At 56.0% G+C, this 23301-nt stretch overlaps 1 protein-coding gene and 1 long non-coding RNA gene across 2 annotated transcripts in view; one reads left to right on the forward strand and one right to left on the reverse strand.

The window, feature by feature from the left end:
* Positions 1 to 1063: 1063 nt before the first annotated feature.
* On the reverse strand, positions 1064 to 6925 carry LOC140708731 (uncharacterized). Its single transcript, XR_012088938.1, has 2 exons — positions 6414 to 6925; positions 1064 to 6159 (listed from the first exon to the last, which is right to left on the reverse strand). It is a non-coding gene; the product is annotated as an uncharacterized lncRNA (long non-coding RNA).
* A 327-nt stretch (positions 6926 to 7252) lies between these two features.
* The window catches only part of TAF4 (TATA-box binding protein associated factor 4), a 90810-nt gene continuing 74761 nt past the window's right edge, over positions 7253 to 23301 (forward strand). Inside the window, exon 1 of the mRNA XM_008021752.3 lies at positions 7253 to 8668. Coding sequence (XP_008019943.3) covers positions 7315 to 8668 — 1354 coding nt within the window. The 5' untranslated portion in view covers positions 7253 to 7314. The remainder of the gene's footprint in view (positions 8669 to 23301) is intronic.

Below are 23301 nucleotides of genomic sequence, written 5' to 3' on the forward strand. Positions count from 1 at the left end.
CAATCTGGGTCCTATCAGGGGTCAACTTCCAGTAGGATGGAGAATGTATAACCATTTTTTTTTCTTTTTATATTCAGTAATTTTGAATTGTATCCTGAACATTGTGACAGTTTGGAGTAGAGCACTGATGTGTGTGTGTGTCTGTGTATGTGTGTGTGTGGTGTGTGTGTGACATGTATGTGTGTGGGGGTGTGTGTGTGTGTATGTGTGTGTGTGTCTGTGGTAGCAAACAATTGACTTGATGGAACTGAGACTGCAAACCCAGTCCCTTGGATAGCAGCTCAAATTTCATTTCCATGATTTTATTCTAGGTCGAGCTGCTTGGAGTCTGTCCCATACATGTGGTTCAGTGCTCAACTAGAGATTTAGACAAAGAGTATCAACAGAATTTGGATCTGCAGCTCTCTCCTTTCTGGGATGCTCCCATACTTTCAAGAGGTTGTGGTTAGTCCAACTAGCAAAAAGTTTGCTAGTGGGTCACTAGGAGTGATGGTGAGTGGTGCCACTTCCACTTCCACCCCTTGATTTCTGGTCCTGTGAATCTTGGCTATGGGAGAAACAGTACCGTATACTGGATGCTGATTCAGAGCATCCATGGCCTTCTGGAGAACTCTGCCCAGTCTTGCAAAGTATTCTCACCTAGCTGTCATTGTGATTGTGACTTCAAAAGGCCATTCCACTTATCCAGCTGCTTCAGGATGATGGGGAACATGGTAAGATCAGTGAATTCCATGAGCCTGAGTCCATTGCTGCCCTTCTTTAGCTGTAAAGTGAGTGCCTTGGTAAGAGGCAATGCTGTATGGAATACCATGATGCTGGATAAGGCATTCTGTCAGTCCACGGATGGTAGTCTTGGTAGAAGCATTGCATGCAGGATAGGCAAACCCATATCCTGAGTGTCTATACCAGTGAGGACAAACCATAGCCCTTTCCATGGTGGAAGAGTTCCAATATAATTAACCTGCCACCAAGTAGCTGGCTGATCACCCCACTTCTGGTACCAATTTACTGTATGATCAGCATTCTCTAGAGGGACAGAATAGGATAGATGTATATAGGAAAGGGAGTTTATTAAGGAGAATTGACTCACATCATCATGAGGTAAAGTTCCATGATAGGCTGTCTGCAAGTTGAGGAGTAAGGAAGCCAGCACTGGATAAGTCTGAGTCCCAAAACCTCAAAAGTAGGGAAGCTGACGGTGCAGCTTTCAGTCTGTGCGTGAAGGCCTGAGAGCCCCTGGCAAATCACAAAGGCCAAGAGTCCAAAAGCCGAAGAACTTGGAGTCTGATGTTTGAGGGCAGGAAGTATCCAGCATAGGGGAAAGATGGAGGCCAGAAGACTCAGCAAACCTGCTCATTCCTCCTTCTTCTGCCTGCTTTATTCTAGTCGCATTGGCAGCTGATTAGATGGTGCCCACTCACATTGAGGGTGGCTTTGCCTCTCCCAGTCCACTGACTCAAACGTTAATCCCCTTTGGCAATATCCTCACAGACACACCCATGAATAATACTTTCCATCCTTCAATCCAATCAAGTTGACACTCAGTATTAACCATCACACTTGTCTTCTAGCTTTTCCAGCCAGAAAAACATACGGCTTTTTATTGGAGTTTTATTTGTCCTGGATGGCATGGCCTGTTACTTGACTTTAGTCTAGAAGCTGTGCAAACAGGGAACTCACCCGGTACCGTTTTCCTCTTCCAAGTGTTCACACCTTCAGAATGTGCCTGCTGTGTTCATGCTCTGGTGACTTCAGGTAAGTGTTGTTTCCTATTTTACCCAGAGTTTACAGCGCTGCCTTTGGGAGGGTTAGTTCAATAGGTGTTCACTCCACCATACTGGAAACAGAAGTCCAGCTTGTCCATTTCTGTAAAGAAAACAAAACAAAACAACTGGGATTTAAATATTCATTTTGTGTACAATCTGTAGATAATTTTGGGAGACAAGACATTTTTTACAATATCGAGCCTCTGACTCTTGAACCCAGTGTATCCCTCCGTGTATTTCTTTTCCCCTAATTTCTCTCAATCATGGTTTACAATCTTCTGACCATAGGTCTTACATTTCTTTTTGTTAGTTTGATATTGAGGTATTTGGTTTTTGATGCTCTTGTAAAGGGTATTACTTTAAAAGTTTCATTTTTTACACTCACATTGACACTTGATGGTCAGCATCTAATATCTTAGCTTTATATGTCCCATCCTAACTATGCTTACTGAGTAAACCTTACCAATGACACAACTGTGGTTTGTTAAATCTTCCAAAGCACCTGCAATGGAACTAAATGTTTTCAGGAAGGTGGGTTTTGTTTTTGTTTTTGTTTTTGTTTTTGGCAGGGGGGTAGTGTCTTCCTCTATCACCCAGGCTGGATTGCAATGGCACCATCTCAGTGCACTGCAACCTCCACCTCCTGGGCTCAGTAGCTGGAACTACAGGCACTTGCCATCTTGCCCGGCTACAGTTTGCATTTTTGTAGAGACAGGCTTTCACCACGTTGGCCAGGCTGGTCTTGAACCTCAGATGATCGGGCCACCTTGGCCTCCCAAAGTGCTAGGATTACAGGTGTGAGCGACCGCGCCCAGCCAGGAGGTGCTTGGATTTTATAAACTGAGTATGTGAACAGACTATGGGGAAAGTTATTTTAGGAATTAACCAAACCAGCAAGAGCACTCCTAAGAAACTCCTGGGTGGACCTCGTGCTTAGAAAGTGGGAGCCCAGTAGTGTTGCACCTTTCCAGGTTAGGGAGGGGTCTAGAGACCACAGGCTTCTCTCACTGGAAAGGTCATTCCTTGCTTGCACCTCGGGAAGGAGAGGTCCCAGGAAGGCTGACTTGTTGGAGTGCCATCAGGACAAAGACGTTCACTCCTGAGCTTTGAAATAAATACGCTGCTGTCTGAGTTAAGCTAGTAAAATCCATCCATGATGGCTATGGTTAGCCATTTGTGGGAGTCAGCCAAGAGGCTGTTGTAAATGAGTCACTCAAGAGTTTGCAGACAGCCTCACTTGGGAGATCTGGGTCAATTTCAGGGAGGAAGCAGGCCTGACTCTTGACTATAATTTAGTGAGCAGGAGTCTAATCCGTGGCATCCAAGTGTGTCTGGTGTGTGGATGCACCGGTCGGTCAGCTGGGCAGTGCCAGCTCTGCCAGCTTTTGGGTCCGAGTCCAAGGTTTCTGCCCCTTCCAAGAATGAAACCTGGGCTGCTGACTTAACCTCAAGCTCCAGTCCCTCCTCATCTGTACAACAGGCTCCGCCTGGCCCTTGATCACGCGTCAGGCCTGATTAATGCTGGTGTCTGGCCGAGCCCTGACCCTGGCGAGAGTCCTGGCCGAGCAGATCTGAGCATCCTCATCTCCTTGCGAAAGCAGGGCAGGGGGTGGAGGTGTCCTGGCCAGTGGACTTCTCTACTCCAGAACTCTCAGGTCGCAGGCTACTGTCTCAGACTTCAGCCTCCCCAGGCTTGTGTTCTGGGGTGAACGGGACAGGCTAAGTGCCTCCTAATTTCTTAAATGTCTCCCCATAAGTGAACAGTAAGTAGCCATCCCATATAATACTGACTTGAATAGTGTCCCCTCAAACCACTAGAACATGAGAATGTGACCTTATTTGGAAGCAGGGGCTTTGCAGACATAATTGGTTAAGGATCTTGTGATGAAATCATTTTGGATTTAGGGAGGTCTTGAATCCAACGACTGGTATCCTTGTGAGAGGACACAGACACACAGGGAGAAGGTCAGGTGAATACAGAGACTGGAGTGATGTGGCCACAAGCCCAGGAATGCTTGGAGCCACCGGAAGCTGGAGGAGGCAGGAAGGATCCTCCCCTGGAGCATCCGGAGGGAGCGCAGCCCTGCCCACACCCTGGTTCTGGCGTCTAGAGCTGTGAGACTCCACCTCTGTTGCTGAAGTTGTACACATTTGTTAAGGCAGCCTTGAGAAATGAGTCCGTCTGCATTTACAGAGCAATTAGGTGGCCACAAGTTTCTCCCTGGGATGTGCACTCATTTTTGACCACGGACATCCCCCGAGGCTGCAAGACTGAGGAACGCTGCCAGTGGGGCTGAAGACACCCCCAAAACACTCGGCTGCTATCTAGCTGCACGCCTTTTTCTTTGCGGAGTAGGGGGAAGAGGTCTCATTCTGTCGCCCTGCCTGGAGCACAGTGGCACACTTGTAGCCTTGAACTCCAGGGCCCAAGTGATCCTCCTGCTCCAATCTCCCAAACAGCTGAGACCACAGGTGCACACCACCATGCTTGGCTAATTAAAAAAAGATGTTTTTAGTAGAGACAGTGTCATGCTTTGTTGCCCAGGCTGGTCTTGAACTCCTGGGCTCAGGCCATCCTCCTGCCTCAGCCTCCTAAAGTGCTGCAATTACAGGCGTGAGCCATGGAGGTGGCTTTTTTAAAAAAATTTGTTTTATGATGAAGGCTGTCAGGCAGACAATAAAAGCACAGGTCACAAAACAAACACCACAGACCTTTCACACAACCTACAGCTTGGAAACCACTGATTCTCTTTATTCTTAGATTTGTTTTATTCTTAATGTGTTTTAAACTTAATTCAAAACTTGTTTTTTTTTTTTTTTTTTTTTTTTTTTTATATTTAAGTGAGCATGTCTGATGCTCTATTTTATTGAAAAAGACCAGACCCTGCTTAGTAAACTTGGAAGGCCCACTGCGCTGCCAGCTGCTGAGGCCACCTCTCTGCCCATAGCCTCCCAGCAAACATTTTTCTGGATTTAAACAGTGCTTATGATTGACATTTGTTACAATTCCCTCTTTCCTCTTTTTATGCTGGGTGGGATTTTTCTTTCAAACTACACAAGTCCTACCTGCTTGTGGCAACAACTAAAATCATACAGTAACTAAAATTTGGCTCGAGGTCCCCAGGGTGACCCCCCACCACATGAACACTAGGAGGGGCAGTCATGTGGTGTCCTCACACCCCTGCCACACCCCAGCTCCTCCTCCTCAGGGAGGCAGTGCTCCTGCAAACCCCAGACATAGAGCTGCCTGGCTGTCTGCAGCTCCCACCCTCCCCAGGGTCTTCTGGTGCACAAGACCCTTCTTGCAAGGGAAGCTGGGATAGGTGGGCACAGACGCTAAACTCCTCACAGTTCCTGCAGTTGCCAGGCTGGACGGTTCCTCAGAAGATCCTGCGGATAATGTCAACGAAGGTGTGAGTGCAGGAGGCTCAGCCCAGCCTAGAGAGCCCCGAATATGTTGGAATGAAGGGCTCCTGGCGGGGCCTTGGAGAAGAGAAGCCACCACTGTGTGTAGATGGCAGGAGACTCATTACAGATCTCAGTGGAGTAGCAGCGGACTTGAAGAGTGGAGGCCTGAGCGTGGGAACCTTCAGTTACCCCAGCCTTTGGGACCCAGGGGCCTTGGAACTTGGTCTGTTTCATGCGAGTCCGGCGTTCTGCTTCTGCTCCCACTCCAGTGTGAGGGGTCTGAGGGTATGGGCTGTGCTGTGAGCCTGGTGCGCCCCACCTTGCAAGTTGTGCATGAGGCCGGTCAGCCTGCCTGTGGTTTGACCTACTTTAAAAATGTTCTAATTAGTTGTCAACACTTAAAAATTAAAAATCTCGAGATTTAATCATCACTTTATATTTCTGCTCTTTCTGGAAAACTCAGACTGTCCCCCTACTGAGCTCAAGGTGCCCCATATGTGCACCCATAGGGGCCCTCCCTGCCATACCCAGCTGGCTTCATTCATTTCCTTTCCTGCCTTCTGGGAGCCAAAGTTCAGGTCCAAAATTCCAGCTGTACGTTTGCAGTGATTTCCCCCAAACTCTGTTTCCCTAGAGGGGAGGCACCTCTCCTAGGCTCCGTCCTCAATGCTCATTGGCTGCTGCTGCTGTCGAGAAACAAGCCTGGGGTGAAGTCCCGTATTCCAGCTGTCTCAGTAAGTCCATTCCCTTGCGAGGCTGCAATTTGAACAGGCACAAGGTCCAGTTCGGGTCTGCTGTTGAGACTAGCAGTCTCCTTTGTTACAGCAATTAAAAAAATCATTTTCTATGTCAGCAACGTCATTCATCGTCCCGAGGTCTCTGCTTATTGCGGCGCTGTCTTCAGCTGCGAAGACTCATCCTGCGGCCTCTTGTCCCCAGTGAGGTCCGAGGCAAGGAAGCGTCTCTCTGAAACCTATTCTGGGCTCTTAGAAAGAAATGGGAGAAAGGAAAACCACTAGAAATGTCCAATAACACCATCTTTTGGTTGGAAAATAAAACACGCAGAAAGAGGGAACGAACTTTTACTGAAGTATTTCTAGAGAGAAGGAGCTTGGGAACATTTTAGGTAACTTACTCCCCTCCCCCAGCAGAAGGTAAAAAGAAAGCTACTTCCAGACTTGCCAGCTTCATGCTCGGGAACTTCGTTTGGCGCCTGGCAGGCACCGTGCTCTTACCTACCGGCTTATAAGACACTCCCGTCTCCAAGGCAGCTGGGTGCGGGTACAGTCACCCCGGGGCGGCTTGGTTTATTGACTAAAAATGGAGGGAAGGGCCAGGGGTGGTCACGATTGGAGGGCGAGAAGAGCCGTGCGCGCAGGACCCCTCCCCACCGCCCGGGACCGGCTACCCAGGGGCGGACCCAGCTTCCTTCCCCGCGGCGGCTTGGAGGGGCCGGGCGCCGGTCCCCGTCCTCAGGGCGCGCTGCGAGAGCCCCGTCCCCGTCCCCGCCTGCTTCTCGGGCCCATCTACTCCGGGGCCTGCGCGCTGCCCGGCCGGCGCCCCAGCATCCCCGCGCGCTGCTCCCCGGGCCTCAGACGGGCCCTGCATCTCCGCTGCCACCGCGCAGGGCGGCCCGCCCGGCGTTCCCGTCAGCGCCGCCGCAGCCATTTTGGAGCGAGCGGAGACAAAGAGCGAGGCCCCGTCGCCGCCCCGTGCTCGCCTCGGCCCGGCGCACCGTCCCCGCATCCCGCGCCCCGCCCGGCGGCCACCGCCCCGCCCTGCCCGCCACCGCCCCGGCTCCCGCGTCCCCGAGCTCCAGCCCCCGCGCTTCCCGCCGCTGCTACCGCGCCCAGGCCGACCGCCCGCGCCCAGGCCGACCGCCCGCGCCCCGGCCTCTAGCGCTCGCAGCCATTGGCCGCGCCTTTTAAGCGCGCACCGCAGCCAATCGCCGGGCGCCCGCGATCTCCGCGCCTGCGCAGGAGCGCCACCCCCGCGCCCCCGCCCCCCGGCCGCGCGCCCCCGCCCCCCGCCGGCCGCGCGCCGCCCCCCGCCCGCCCAGCGCCCGCCCCACTCGGAACCTCCTCCTCGCCCAGGCGCGCTTGGCCCGAGCGGCGGCGGCGGCGGCGGCCGAGGAAAAAAGATGGCGGCGGGCTCGGATCTGCTGGACGAGGTCTTCTTCAACAGCGAGGTGGACGAGAAAGTGGTGAGCGACCTGGTGGGCTCGCTCGAGTCGCAGCTGGCGGCCAGCGCGGCCCACCACCACCACCTCGCGCCGCGCACGCCCGAGGTGCGGGCCGCGGCCGCCGGCGCGCTCGGGAACCATGTTGTGAGCGGCAGCCCGGCCGGAGCCGCGGGCGCAGGGCCGGCCGCCCCCGCCGAGGGCGCGCCCGGAGCGGCGCCGGAGCCGCCCCCCGCAGGTAGAGCGCGGCCGGGGGGCGGGGGGCCGCGGCGCCCGGGCCCCCCCTCACCGCGCCGCCCCCTTGTCCCCGCAGGGCCCGCGCCGCCCGCCGCGAAGCTGAGGCCGCCGCCCGAGGGCAGCGCGGGGGCCTGCGCCCCGGTGCCCGCCGCCGCCGCCGTCGCCGCGGGGCCCGAGCCCGCCCCCGCCGGCCCCGCCAAGCCCGCCGGCCCCACCGCGCTGGCCGCCCGCGCCGGCCCCGGCCCCGGGCCCGGCCCCGGCCCCGGCCCCGGCCCTGGCAAGCCCGCCGGCCCCGGCGCCGCGCAAACTTTGAATGGGAGCGCCGCGCTGCTGAACTCGCACCACGCCGCCGCACCTGCTGTCAGCCTGGTCAACAACGGGCCCGCCGCGCTGCTGCCGCTGCCCAAGCCCGCCGCCCCCGGCACTGTCATCCAGACGCCCCCCTTCGTGGGCGCCGCCGCGCCCCCCGCGCCCGCCGCGCCCTCGCCCCCCGCCGCCTCCGCGCCCGCCGCCCCCGCCGCCGCCCCGCCCCCGCCACCCCCCGCGCCCGCCACCCTGGCGCGGCCGCCCGGCCACCCTGCCGGACCCCCGACCGCCGCGCCCGCTGCGCCGCCCCCAGCCGCAGCCCAGAACGGGGGCAGCGCCGGGGCAGCCCCCACCCCCGCCCCGGCCGCCGGGGGCCCCGCGGGGGTCAGCGGCCAGCCCGGGCCTGGCGCGGCGGCTGCGGCGCCAGCGCCGGGGGTCAAGGCCGAGTCGCCCAAGACGGTGGTGCAGGCGGCGCCCCCGGCGGCGCAGACCCTGGCGGCCAGCGGCCCGGCCAGCACGGCTGCCAGCATGGTCATCGGGCCAACTATGCAAGGGGCGCTGCCCAGCCCCGCCGCCGTCCCACCGCCCGCCCCCGGGACCCCCACCGGGCTGCCCAAAGGCACGGCCGGCGCAGTGACCCAGAGCCTGCCCCGGACGCCCACGGCCACCACCAGCGGGATCCGGGCCACCCTGACGCCCACCGTGCTGGCCCCCCGCCTGCCGCAGCCGCCTCAGAACCCGACCAACATCCAGAACTTCCAGCTGCCCCCAGGTGAGTGGCCGCACGGGGCGGGAGGGAAGGGCGGGTCCCAGCAGCGCCAGCTGCCAGTTCCAGGAAGTTCTCCGCTGGTGGAATGCTAAGGTCATCTGTCCCATAGGCCCAGGGCTGGAGCAGGCCGAGGGGCAGCCTCTACCCAGGTGCGGGGCCAGCCCGGGTGGCTGCCTGCGAGTGAGCCAGAGGGAGTCGGCATAGCCTGCGTCCCTGTCGCTGTTCCAGACGTCCGCGGTGGCTGCTTGTGGCTGAGGCTGGTCTGTTTCGGAGTGGCTCAGCCAGGACTCCTACTGGAGCGGTCCTTACCTGCTCCCGCCCTGTGTGTCCCTGCCCCGGTTGGAAGGCTCAGGGGCTCCCTGTACCAGAAGATGGGGTTTGCAGAGCTGAGGGCAGAACCTGGAGGTGCGAGTGGCAGCAACTGTCCCCTGCTCAGTTCTGCAGTTAGGCGTGTGGCCTGTGTCCCCACTTAACTTTTCTGCCCCTTTGTGACCCTGGGTTTGAGCCTCCCCAGTCTCCAGGCGAGGACGGGGGCGCGACACCCCATTCTCGAGGCTCGGGAAGTCGGGATGGAAGGCTTGGGCTTCCCTGCTGGCCACCAGGAAGGCAGAGATGTCAGGCGCACCCTGCGAGAGTCCTCCCGGCGCGCAGCCTTGCTGAGAGCCGTGCTCTGGAGTAGGGTTTCAGCACCGTGTGTGTCACCGTCTCTTCCAGCGCTGCGTTGGTGCCTGAAGGAAAGAGCGCCCAGCTAGTCTGGTTGCTGCCCCCTCGGGAGGGCAGTGGGAGGGCGGTGGCAGCAGATGCTCTCGCTCCGTGCAGGGGTCTCGGGGTAATACTGGCTGTGCTGCGGATGCCTTGGGCTCAGACGCCCCTTCCGCCTGGCAGTTCTCACGCTCTTGGTCTAGTCTGCTGTCTCTGCGACTCCTCAGGGCCCCTCAAGTTTGACGGGAAAGATTGCCTGGCCAGCATTGCACGCTAGGCTGCTTTTGTCTGGGGCTCCCCATCCCTCCCCAGCCTCCTTGGTGGGTGCTGGGCAGGGGAGCTCCTCCCCGGCCTGTGGTGACGCGCGCCATGCAGTTGTAGCAGCTCGGTGGCAGCAGTAGTAGGAACTTCGAGGGGAGCGTGGGTCTCTTCTGTGTCCCCTCTCTGAAGGGAGCTATTGGTCACTTTGAGAGGGTTGCAGCATCTTCAGAAGTGAAAGGTTTTTCTGTCCGAGTATGTGAAGTTCAGGGCTGGTGGTCAGACTGGACAGGGCAGGGATAGGGAGAGTCTGTCTGGGAGAACGCTAGGCTGCAGTGCTCCAGGGAGGAAGAGGGCTCAGAAGCCACTTCTCCGGGGTTGCTGAGACGCCCCTTATGACAAGCTATTGGAGAACTGAAGCATTTGTAGGGCTGTTTCGCCAAAGTCTTGGTTTTGCTCCTATGTGTATATTGACCTTTTAGTAGAAAATGTGGCTGATCTTTAGTAATGTTGTAAAAAGGTGTTTGATGGCTGTGATCTGTTCTGTAAACTATCGGAATGCTTTATTTTTAAAAATGTTTTTCCAGCGGTCCCACATGTCTCAGCGCAGGCCAGGTGCCTGTTGCACCACTTTGGGTAGGTATTGGACTCTGCCTTGCCTTGCGGGGCTGGCCAGGTTGTCTTGCTCTGAGCCTCTGCATAGGTAAAGCCTCATTTCTTTCTTCCGGGAGGAGGTGGAGGAATACGTGGTTGGAAAAGGGCGTCTCTGCTGTATTTGGTGATTCTGGGACTCACTTCCATCCTCTGTTTTAAGGTCAGTTTTAGGGTCAGGTGTGTTTGATGAGGAGAAAACTTGAAAAACAACTGTAGGAGTGTTGACTGTGTGTGATTCCCGTGTGTGAGGACAGAGGAACAGCTCATACAGACGTTTGGGTGGCAGTGCTGAGAATGGTGCTTTCAAGGAGCTGAATGCTACTGTCTAAAAAAATGAAAGGTTTATCGCATCTCTTCATGATCCCCTGCAGTTGATCTACTGATGAGGAATTTTGATTATGTTGTTTATTTCAATAGTAGCCAAAGCAAAAAAAAAATACATATATATCAATAAAACTAGCAGTGCCCCAAACCAGAGTACTTTCTTTTATTAAACAGTACAACTGAATTTTGTAAATCAAAATGGCACATTGCAAATACTCTGGTTACTTCCTGTAATTGATTGATCAGAGAATATTAAATTATTCTAGTTGACTCCCTCTTCATTGAAATATTTCATAATAAAAATGTTTAGAACAAAGATGGGAGTAACATAAAAATAACTCTTGCTTGGCTAATAACTCATTCTAGTAACAACTCAGTCTTGCAAACTGAGGAGGAGCCAGGAGTATTAGGGGTGGGCAGGGTTCTTGAAGCTGCATGTGGGTGTCAAGTGGAGTAGCAGATGAATGGCAATTGGATGGGGTGTGAAAGGGCCTGCCCCTCCCAGGCCTTCCCTCTGTGGAGGTCTTGGGTGGGAGAAGGGAGGGGACAGAGAGGTTTCACCCTGAAGTCTTTAAGGCTAAACCTTAGGCCCTGAGTGTTTCAGCCCCACAGTGCGCCACGTATGTTGAATTTGGCTTTAGCTAGCTGTCTTGGTATTTGTCAGGACAGTGTTGTAAAGATAGTTATGTTAATATAATTGTAATTTGCTGGTTTGAGGTGCCAGAGTTTAAATTTTATTCACTGAGGAAAAATGAGAAAATTAAGTCTTCAGTGAGATTGTTGCAGATGACACACTTGTCCCAAGAACAGTGAAAAGCACTAGTTCTGTACAGCTTAGGATAGTCATAACGTCATAGTCAGGTTGTGATTACAGCTGAAGGAAGAAAAAAGTAATCTGACACCCAAATTAGCATGTTCGTAAATTGAGAGGTCTTTTCAGATAGGTGTAAGGTAAAGAAGTTCATTTCTAAAGGTTATCTTTTGGCCTGGCAAATTCGCATTTTCTTCAGTGCATCTTGGTCTATTGTGCTTTCATGCCAGATTTACTCTCCTGTTGCTCTAAGATTTGTCCCAAGTGTAGATTCCCATTCCAAGACAGAAAAGCACTTTCTCACCGTGGATCTCTATCCCTTGGCCTAGGGAGCGTGTGCTTGCTGCGTGTTTTAGGATGAGTACTCCCAGGTGAATGTGTGTCTACGGGTGGTGTCTGCAGCATTGGTTCCCATCTGTGGGGAAAGGGGGAAAAAGTCCACTAGCCCTTAATCGCGCTGTTGGGACAGGGGTTGGGTTTGGCGAGTCCAGCCCCATGCTGGGTGGCGGCATGCTCTGAGTTCCGGTGGCCAGTGGTGGCAGCCAGTGCTCTGGCACAAGGGACATTCCTAGAAGTTTCGATTTTGTGACTTGAGGGCCCTGTTGCCCTTTGACCTGGGAGGAATATGTTGCCCCTTAGAGCCTCGGCTTCCCCAGCTGTAAAGTGGGGTTGCCCGTTGGGTGAAGAATGTGAATTCTGTCACGTTGGGCCTGACAGAACACAGCTGTCAGGTGGCATCACTATTCAAAAGTCTCCCCATTCCCCTCATTTTCACTGTTTTTCACACATTATCCAGACTGGATGTCTTCTCAGTGACCGAGGTGTTTGGCGTGGCAGCTGACTCTGGTTCTGTCAGTGGGGAAGTTACCGAGATCTCAGGTGGGTCACCCTGGGGCAGCAGTTGCCTGCCTGCCAACATAGGGGAGGGTTGCAGTGACCTTTGGAGGCCTGGACCTGGGTGGAGGGCTCATTTTAGGCTAGAAGTCTTAATCAGGCATTTCGGAGTGACATTTGAAAAGAACAAAGAAAAGTAACTTTTGGGGAGCTGTGTAAAGACAGCCCTGGGCAGCTCTGCCTAGCATAGGGCAGAGGTGCCGTTCTGGGCCTTCCCTTCCTCCCTGCTCCCTGCCCTGCTGCTGGGGTCGTCCCCGTTGCCTTCGGGATAAACAGAGTCATCTTGGTGACTGACAGGTTGGGATGGACCTCACCTGCCTTTGGTGTCTCGGAGCTGGTGACCCTCATGGGTTAGTGGCAGCCAGGACTCGGGGACCTGTCACACTCTTCGGAGCCTCTCTCCTCACTGCTTGCTGTGCCTGAGCGCTGTGTTCACAGCAGAGGTCTGTGAGTTTGAACAAAGGGTGGCGTTTGAAGTTCGTTACAGTCGCCCTGTTTCTTAGGGCCGGCGAGAAGCTTTGTAGGAGAGGGTGTCCCGCTTGCTTCGGTGGCAGATGGACCTGAGGCAGGCCCCGAGCGCCTGGGAAGTTGACCTTCTCCCAGGGCAGAGAGCAGAACCACCCTGGCTCCCAGGACTGCCCCCGGGCTCCCCGGTGTGCTGTGGAAGTTGCCCCTTAGACATTGGCACAGGGTCGCTGGGAGGTGGCGTTTGGTCAGAGCAGCACAGACCCAGCTCAGCAGAACAGAGTGGTGGGCGTGTCTGCATCCTGAAATCAGAGTGGAATCGAGGTAGTTCCTGTTCTGCCTCCAAAGCCTTTTCTATCGTATAATGTGAGTTTTCTTCCACTTAAGTGATGAATTTGAAGAAAGCTTTTATAAAGTGTTGGTTATATGTGAGTTGATCAAAACATAATTAGCAGCTGTTTTTCAGGATCTTGAAGCAGAGGTGTAACAGGGCTCTGGAGAAGCTTGCCTGAGATTTGGGGTAATTTGCAGGGTTCCCAGAGTGCTTTGCTTTTCTTCTTCGTGGTGCTCAGTAGGAGCCTCCAGGCCTTCGATCGTCCAGAAAACAGTTGCTGTTCAGGGCGTTCAGCTGTGGTGCTCGGCTCAGGCAGCGGGATAGTGGCCTTTGCTTAATCAGGCCTTTGATAGCAATAAAGCAGGTAAATAAAGGGGGCTTTTTGCTGCAGGCCCTTCTGTGCTGAGTGCTGTGCACCTGGGCTTCCTGGATGCTTCTGCTTCCAGGTGGGCCTGCGGTTGCTATGGCGTTGTGGTGGTGTCAGCTGCAAACGTGTACACAGCTGTTCTTTCCAAATTCTTGCTTGGAGTAGTGAAGCAGAACAAGTGCTGTAAAGTTATGTTTGAAAATGGGGTACTTAATTTTTCCATAGTGGGACCATGAAAGTTTTGAGTGAAAACTTTTGATTTTTACATATCTGAAATGAACGTTTGCACCAAAGAAGTACAGCTTCCAGAAAACCAGGAGATACGTGTTGTCCACCATGAGGCCCCTCTCCCATTTGAGAAAGTATGTGGTGTCCCCTGTCGGTCTTTCTGCGGTGGTCTCAGGCTCTTCTCCAGGCCTGCCTTCTGCCTGGAGTGGGCCGTGCTGCTGTGTGCAGGATGAGGCAGTGAGGCACCCCCAGCTTCTCCTGCCATAGGTGTCACGTTGTGGAGCAGAAGTTGTCTGTTGGGAACCGTGTGTGAGGACGGGAGAAGTTGTCTGTTGTGGACTGCGTTTGGGGACTGGAGAAGTTGGCCCCACGAGCCCGGTTGTATGTGGCCTTGTGTGTAGACCTGTGTCCGTCCTTCCTGAGGTCTTGGTGGGCCCTTTCTGTCCCTCACTTGGCATCACTGGAAAGCGCCAGTGTGAGGAAGGCACACGTAGCATCTTGATCTCAAAGTTGTGAGAGGAGTGTGGCCAGCTAGGGTGGTGTTGGGGCACATGGATCTTGGAGGGACCATTTCCGAATAGTCAGGAAACCCCAGAAACAGTTTTTTATGTCTATCAAATTTGACGTTAGGTTTTAGAATGAGGACCCTGCAGTAAGAAGGTCTGTGGCTCCCAAGGGAATTGTTTCAGGGTTGGGGTCAGAGGTCCGAGTGGACGGTGCATGGACAACGCAGGACACTAGGAGCCAGGGAGCTGCACCCTTCTCTGGGCATTAGGTGTGGCCAGAGCACACCCAGGGCAGAGGCTTTGTGGGTCAGCTGGTCCACTGTGGGCGGAGGTGCTACAGGTGGCAAGGTGGGCACGTTGTTCCAAAGGGTCGGGGGACACGGCCTTTTATTTTTTGACTTTGCATTAAAGTGTGTGGGACAATGACCTGTGAGAGTTTTTAAAGGAAGTTCTATGTCTTCTGCGGAGGAGCGTGGTCTCCGTGGTGTTCATAGGAGCCATGCACGCACTCAGAGCAGGGCGCAGGCCTGCCGTGCTTTGGAGCTTTGCAGAGGTTACGAATGTCAGTGTCACAAGCATCGTGACAGGAACGAGGCGTGATATGGGAAGCAGGCTCTATTAGCTTTTCTATGAAACTATAAGTGTAAAAAAATTATTGGTTACTTCACCAACATGATTTTTCTGATTATAAAATTAGTTTTTATTGATTATAGGAAGTTTGGAAAGTAAACTGTGGAGATGAAAATAGAGTCACTTGTAATGTCACCTGGCCCAGACTGCTCACATTTTGGGGTGTCTCACTTCAGCCTGTGTCCGGTGCAGATCTGTTTCTGTGTTTTTCTGTAATTACAGTTCTCCTGTGACCCAAGTCTGTGCCTTGCCTTGTCCTGTGTCTGGTGCATTTTCCCTTGGCCCTCGGTGGTCTCAGGCTCTAGCATTTGGTAACAGGCCCCTGCGCCAGGGTGCTGTGCTGACGGTGACAAGTGGCCCCCGTAGGTGAATGCCTTTATGTCTAACTGCGTGTCTGGTGGTTTGAGCATTTTCAAAGCTTTGATACATATCATCCACCAGATAACACGTTTAAAACCATTGCCAGAATACGACTTTTGGGAACGGACACTATTCTAAAGGAAGAAAATCATGTCTAGTTTTAAGTTGTATTTCTTTAAGTGAAGTTAGACCTCGTTCATGTGGATGTTGGCTATTTATTCTCACCAACTGTGACTATTTGTGTAAGTGCGTTCTTTTTTTTCAAGACAGTCTCTCACTCCATCACGCAGGATGGAATGCAGTGGTGCAATCTCAGTTCACTGCAGCCTCCGCCTCCCGGGATCAAGTGATTCTTGTGCCTCAGCCTCCTGAGCAGCCGGGAATACAGGCGTGTACCACCACACACGGCTAATTGTTGTATTTTTATTAGAGACGGGGTTTCACCATGTTGGCCAGGTTGGTCTCGAACTTCTGACCTCAAGTGCTCCGCCTGCCTCAGCCTCCCAAAGTGCTCAGATTACAGGTGTGAGCCACTGCACCTGGCCTGCATGAGCACGTTTGGAGGGTGTGTACTGGGCCATGGGGGAAGGCTGACGTGGGTACCAGGGTTCAGCTGTGGGGGTCCCAGGCTGACAGCCCCTGCTTTCGTCGTGTGTCCGTTGTGGCCAGGCAGTTAACAGGGAAACAGATCAGCAGATATGTCTGATTGTGATTAGCACCCTTGGGTGAGAGGGGACTGCTGGGCAGGGTAGTCAGGGAAGGCTTTCCCAGGAGGCTGAGGGATGAGAAAGGGGTCAGCCACACGCAGCTGGGACGTGTGTCCAGGCCGAGGAAAGAGCAGATGCAGCCCTGCCCCCCACCCCCGTGCAGATTGTAGGGCTGCCCTCAGATAGTGTGAATTGATATTGTGGGGCTGCCTGTACACAGTGTGAATTGATTGTGTCACAGGGCTGCCCCCAGGTAGTGTGAATTGGTTATATTGCAGGACTGCCTCCTGGCAGTGTGAATCGATTGTATTGCGGGGCTGCCCACGCAGTGTGAATTGATTATATCACAGGAATGCACTGTGTGAATCGATTGTATTGCAGGGCTGCCCGCACGCAGTGTGAATTGATTATATCACAGGAATGCACTGTGTGAATTGATTGCATTGCAGGGCTGAGTGTGAATTGATTCCAAGAGCCTCAGTGACTGGAAGCCATTGAGGGTTTGAAGTTGGATAGGGCATAGTTTAAAGTTGTATATTGAGGTCACTTTTGCATCTGAGCTGTGGAATGTGGGGGTGGTTGTGGCAGGGGCCCAAGGCAATTGGCGGGGCTTAGGGAGGTGTGGATGGGCTGGAGGAAGGGGTGAGGACAAGAGCTCTTATGGAATGAAATTGAGGTGGGCAGGTGGGGTGAGAGGAAGCATCAGTGGTGGTTGGTGGGAGGCAGGAGCTCAGGGGAGCAACTGGCATAGGCCAGGGTCCAGGAGTCATGGTGTTGTGGCTCTGATGGCCATGGGGTGTTATGAGCCTGTAGAGTAGGCTAGAAGAGCTGTAGAAGGCGCCCTACAGGTGCTGGCACTTCCAAGGCTGGGTCAGCTTGGGAGCCAGGGAGGAGTGCTGGGAGAGGCCCGCATTCATAGGGCGCATCTGGCCAGCGGTACTGGGAGTGGGATGGGTGAGGGTGGACACCTGGGTGCAGGAGCCTGGTGGGAGGAGGTTCAGGAGGGGTGGCCCAGAGCAAAGAGCTGTCAGCTCTGGGGGCGGAAGGACATGGTGGGGCCGTTGCTGAGAGCCCTGTGTGATGGGGTATTTGTTTGTTGCAAAGTCGCCGTCTGCCCTGCTCTCCAGTGCAGCGATGGCGGAGGTAGCGTGGCTGTGATGGAGGCTGCTTTGCTTTGGCCCTTGCAGTCCTCGCCTTCCTGGGGTGTTGGCATGCACGGATTCGCGGGTCTGTAGCTCTCTAGAGCCAGAAAGTCCCGGAGGAGAGTCCTCCTCCACAAAGACGCTGAGGCACACAGAGGTGACCAGCTTCTCCAAAACCCCGTGGCCACTTAACGGAGGCTACATGGCACAGGCCACCTGTCACTCCCTCAGGCCTCCTCCTTCATGTTTGTGCTGCCAAGAGAGACTGGAAATGGTTCAGCTTGGAGCGAACTTACGAACTTAAAACCCCTAAAACACAGGGACCTGGCTTTCAAAGAGAAAACCCACAGAAGGGAATGTCTTGAGTGCGTGGTGAGGGGCTGTTGCCCCGGGCTGGGTCTGTGTGGCTCGTGGCCTCACTCGAGGATCCTGCTATGTCCTGTGGGCCCTCCGGTGCTTGGGCTCCCCCAGCTGGTGGCTGTCTGCTAAGTCTGGGCTACCTCATCTGCCTGGGGAGGCCCATCGCTGTCTCCACAGTCCTGCGGCTACAAGGGTGTCAAGCGGCCAAGAGGCACTCCTGGTCTTAAGGCCCTTGCTCAGAAGTGACGCAGGCCTCTCCCTAGTTCCAGCTGAGAAGACTCGGTCATTGGCCGTGCCCATCTGCACAGAGTGCTGGGTAGTTCAGCTTGTCCTGGGGGCGGGGTGGGATACGGGTGGACAGCCAGCACGTTTCAGACCGTGCGTGGCCTTGGTGGGCCAGAGGGATGAGTTTGGTTGGTCAGTCAACAAACGTTCACTTGGCAGCGAGCTCAGGTCAGACCTTGTGGATCCGGCAGCTTGCTGACGGAGTTACTTGGGGAGTGACACAGGTCAGTGTGGATGGGGCAGAGGCGAGGTGCACGGATGCAGCTTCTCAGCGTAAACGTCGCTTCTTTCTCCAGAGTACCTTCTCAAGGTGGGCGTCTTCTCTATTCAGTTGTGGGTGCCCCAGCGTTTTCCTGCTGCTCCTGTGTGACCAGCCACTTATGGAGCCACTTAGTGATGGATCCAGAGCAGCAGAGAGCCGGGCTGGGAGCTTGTCACTGGGCAGTGCAAGGGCGGTTCTTGTCCTCCGACTTGGTGGCCTCATGGGCTCCTGGCTTCAGGATGGTGCTTGCACTCAGGGCCACCGCAGCTCTCCCTGCGCCCCACCATCAACTGGATGCAGAGCTCTGAGAGTTTGGAAAGCACGGACTGGGTGTCTTGGAGGCTGTGATTCTGGATGGGTGACAGGGCCGCCCTCTTCCACTTTTGTGGGCCAGACACAGCTCTGCTTGGGCCGCTGAGGCTGGGCTTGGGGATGGTGTTACCTCATTGCCTTGGAGCTTGTGGGCGTGCCACCAGAGTTCCTGTGTGGGAAGGGCTGCCACCTGCCTTGGGCCACACGGTGCCAGCCCTGGAGACCTAGTGTTGTGGGGGGTGGCGCAAGGGACCTGATGTCATGGGGTGTAGTGTGACTTGGGATGTAGAGGATGGCCTGAGGGATCTGGTGGTGTGGGGGGTGGCGCGAGGGATCTGGTGGTGTGGGGGTGGCTTGAGGGACCCAGGGTGTGGGGTGTGGGGGGGTGGCACGAGGCTCCTGGAGCGTGAGCCTGCAGTTCACAGGGGGGCAGTGTGGGGACAGTGGTGTTCAAGCCATGGGACACTTGCTCATCAGATGTGGGGGAAGTGACAAGATACCAGCCCAGACACCTGGGTGGGGACATTCTAGTGGTGCAGGGGAGTCAGTGACCCAGGGCACACACGGGCTGGGGCACACACGGGCTGGGGCTGGGGTGTGGAGCCGCTGTGGGGCAGGGCACCCTGGGGTTTGTCGATCTCAGCCGACTGGAGGCGACTGGTCCCAGATGGCAGTGCTGGGGTCAGGTTCAGGAGGAGACGGAGAGGTAGGTCACTGACTGTGGTGAGGGGGTCAAAGGACAGTTTCTTTGTTTTTTCCTGTTTGTTTTTTAAGTGATTTTGGAGCCACGCTCAATAGTGGAAACAAAGTGTGCCCCGTGTGGATTTGTGCTTCGGGTCGGTGCGAGTTAGGCTGGATGAGGACGGGTGGGGCGGGAGGGGGAGGTTGAGCCTTTGACGTGCCTTATGTCAGCCACTTCATCCAGGCCACTGTCATTTGGCCTGCACGCCGCTACTGCATCCTACTTGGAGCTGGCTGGCCCGAGCGTGGCTGTGGTGCTCTGTGGCCACGCTGTGCTGTGGGGACGCAGGGAGTCCAGGGTGCAGGATGCAGAAGGGGAAGGTGGCTTTCCTGTCATCTCTCTTCCTTGTGGTTGTGAGGTGATGAGACCCTCCAGGGGCTTGGTCGTGTGTCCGCAGGCCCTAGAGCCTGGTGGGAGGCAGCAACCTTGGTTTGTCCAGGAAGGGGTGGCAGTTGTCCAGAATGGAGCGTGTCCTGTGGGTGCAGGTTCCTCACGGGTGGATCTGTTGGTCCTCACTGCATCCCCACTGCCCGGGACACCCCTGAGGTGCTGGTGACCCGGCCAGTGACAGCTGCAGGAGGCTTGGCAGGGGCAGCGTTGAGGACCACAGGCCACCCGCCATGAGGTTCTGAAGTGGTGCCATGGCAGGGGCCAGGCCCCTCAGAGGAGGGACTGTGGGCACCAAGGGACTGTGCTGATGACTGTGGGGGTCACGAAGTGAGTAGGGAGGGAAAGTGGCCTCTGTGGATCAGGGCTCTGGTAGTGGGAAGACAGGTCTAGGACAGGCCCAACCCTGCGTTCTGTGGCGGTGAGAGGGGTGGGAGCGAGCGGCGGGTGGGACTCATGCTGCAGGGCCAAGATGACCAAGTTCCCTCTGCAGGTGCACCCTGGGGAGGGCAGTCACAGGGCACTGTGGGGAGGGAGCCTGGCAGGTGGCTCCGGTGATGCCTAGACGGCCTGTCCTATCAGCAGCAGGGTGTGCCCTCCCAGGCAGGCCTCTGCTGTTCCCAAGCCCCGTGGCTCTCATGGAGCCTGCACTGGGTTTGTTGAACTCTCTTGTCCTTCTCCTCTCTTTTTTTGGAGACTTTGACCATTTAAATTCCTTTACTCTTGTTTTGGTGAGTCTTGCTTGGGAGGGGTGGGGGAGAGAGGAGACTGTGCTGCCAGCACCCAGGGCTGCTCTCAGGGGATGAGGGCACCTGTCTGGAATCTCCACGTACAAGCACAAGCAGGTGTTGTGACGCTTCGGGAAGAGTTGTCAGAAGCTGCCTCCTATGGGGCAGAGGTGCCAGGAGGGGACTCCTGCCGTGCCCAGGTCCAGGCTGGCAGGAGACGGGAGTGGTGAGGGATGGGACATGGAGTGATCCACGGGAGCAGGGCCAGGCTGGGACCCCAGAGGGGAGGATGAGAGGCCAAGGACAGGTCATGCGGGGGACAATCCCTTCCTTCTGCTATTGTGCCCTGGTCGCTGCTGTGCAGAACCCTCTGGTCTGCAGTGTCCTCTGGGGGCTCTGGTGTTACCTCTTTTGACTGTTGCAGCCTCATCTTTATGGAAGGTTGTAGAAAGACAGTTTGTCAGGTGTCCTCTGTGAGTACTTAAGATTCCAGCGTCTGACAGTAGGCGTTGGGTGAAGATGGGGTGAGCGGGTGAGGCTGACTCCCTGCCTCGGGGACGGGCTGCTCCGTGGGGCTGCTGTGTGCTCCCTGACAGGTTGGGTTTCTGCAGCAGGTCTGAAGTGGTCACTTTGCTCCAAGCACCTTGAGTGTTGTCTCTGGCACTGTGTTTAGTCTTTGTGGTGATGGGGTCATGAAACCTGCCTAGGGACAAGGACACTGAGGCTCGCATTTCCATGACCTGCTCAAGGCCACAGGGCTGGTGGGGTCTGGGGCTAGAGACTTGGGCTCTGGAACCTCTGCCCTGGCCCTGCCTCCCTTGGGAGTGACCCTGGTGGCAACTGTGAACTGCTGGGGGGTTGGGAGTTGGGCTGGGGTGCACGGGGGGCAGGGGCAGGGTGCGGAGCCTGGGCAGGTGGGGATCTGGGCCGTGGTGCTTCTCTGCCGGTGTGAGTATGGGTATGACTCAGGCAGACGAGACCCAGGAGGGTGTGGAGAGCAGAGCCTTCCTCTGCAGGCAGTAGGGACCCCTGAAGGCTGTGGAGTGGAAGAGCCAGAAAGTCTGGCCTGGGTTGTAGATGTTGGTCCTGATGACACACTGGAGACAGAATCAGAAACAGGGCGGTGGTCACTGAGTACGGGACACAGAAGTGGGCCTGTGTGCTGTGACTGCCGCGTGCTGGCTGGTGCCAGGCACTGTGTGCACCTCCCATGCTCACGACCGCCCTACAGGGCAGACGTTTGGGGTCCACTTCCTGGACAGGTCGCAGACACTCGCACAGAAGCTCAGCCCAGGACTCCTGCTCGCAGGGTCTCTGCACGTCCTGATGGTGGGGATAGTCGGGGCGGATGTGGAAGGCAAGCATGGGCACTGCTACACCTGGAAAACCAGCAGCCAGATTGGGGCTGGTGAGTGGTGCCAGTGGGGGCACAGTGCAGATACTGCAGCTCGGAGTTGGAGGACAGAGCCCGGTGACCAAGGTGGGCATGTGGGGAGAGGGCCACTGGGGGATGGAGCCCGGTGACCGAGGTGGGCATGTGGGGAGAGGGCCATGGGGGGACCGAGCCCAGTGACCGAGGTGGGCGTGCAGGGAGAAGACGGCAGGAGGATGGAGCCCGGTGACCGAGGTGGGCCTGCGGGGAGAGGACTGCAGGAGGATGGAGGGAACCTGGTGACCAAGGTGGGCATGCAGGGAGAGGGCTGGGCGGGGATGGAGCCTGGTGACCGAGGTGGGCATGTGGGGAAAGGACTGCAGGAGGATGGAGGGAACCTGGTGACCAGGGTGGGCATGCGGGGAGAGGGCTGGGGGTACAGCGCCCGGTGATCAAGGTGGGCATGCAGGGAAAGGGCTCAGGGATCGTGGTGGGCATGCCAGGAGAGGGCCCTGGGGGGATGGTGCCAGGTCACAAGGTGGGCATATAGGGAGAGGACCTGTGGGGACGGAGCCTGGTGATGGAGGTGAGCACGTGGGGAGACGATCCTGCTTAACGGAGGTGTGGCCCCACATAGGGACGCTGGAAGTGCGATGGGTTTGTGTTGCATGAGAGTGGGGGCACCTCTGTTAGGGGAAGAGCAGGGCCCACCCCAGGGACAGGAGGGAGGGGCTAGCGGGGACCTGCTGGCTGGCTGGAGTCAGGGAGATTCCAGCCAGGCCCTGCAGGTGGCCCTGTCAGTCGTTCTCACTGCGCTGCACTCTGGATGCCCAGCTTAGCAAATCACTTGACAACCCCCATCCTTTCCTAGGTGTGTCCAGGAGGAGCTAGTACAGGGCTGGGCTGCCTCTTGGTTTTTAGGAAAGCATTTGTGGTACAACAGAACCCCCAGAGGCAGCCCCCTTTCTTATCTGGGACTTGGGCAGGCACGTGCCAGCCTGCCCTGTGTGGGAGGGTGCTAGGTATGTCGCAGCCACAGGGAATTGACTCAGCATTGAGCCCCAGGGCTGCAGGGGATTTTCAGAGGTGACTTTGACTTGATTTCTTCCACACACCCCTCCCCGTATTGTGACTCTGGGTGTGGGACCAGGCCTCTTGATGAGGGGGTGGTCCAGTGAGGGTGTGAGTGCTGGGGAGCTAGGTCTGGGATGGCCCTGATGTGGGGCAGTCCTGGGGCAGGGTCACCGGTGAGTCAGGCAGTGCCCGTGTTTGAATATCTCGGCGAGGAATCCTAGGTGCTGGTGTTTATAAAAATAGACCTGCGACTTCCTTGGCTGTGTCCTTTTTGGTATGATTGACATTTGATAGTGTACGTTTGTATTCTGCTGTGTTCCCGTGGTGGAGGCCAGGTGCGACTCTTCTGGCCTGGTTGGTGCTGAAGCGCCTTGCATCACCTGGGCCTGACGGCGCAGCAGAGGCAGAGGCTGCAGTATCTGTCGCCACCATTTCCATCTCTTTCTATGCCAGATATTTCCTGTGCGGGGGCCGGCGGGGGGGGGGCGGGCTGGTGTCAGACTTACTCTTCCCAGCGCCCCTTTCCTGTGCAGGTTGGGGGTGTCTTGCTGTAGAGGAAAGAGGGTAGACCAGGTGCCCTGAGACTTTGCTGTGGGATCTCTTCCGTCTAAAGGAGCTCACGAATATTCATCAGCTTTAAGAGAAGTCCATGCTCTTGAGTGCCTACTTAACCAGACCTTGGTGTGACTCTCTCAGAAGAAAAGGGTGTTTCTAGAAGGTCGGTGTTTCAGG

Source organism: Chlorocebus sabaeus, chromosome 2 (genome assembly GCF_047675955.1).
Source record: "Chlorocebus sabaeus isolate Y175 chromosome 2, mChlSab1.0.hap1, whole genome shotgun sequence".
Classification (NCBI taxonomy): domain Eukaryota; kingdom Metazoa; phylum Chordata; class Mammalia; order Primates; family Cercopithecidae; genus Chlorocebus; species Chlorocebus sabaeus.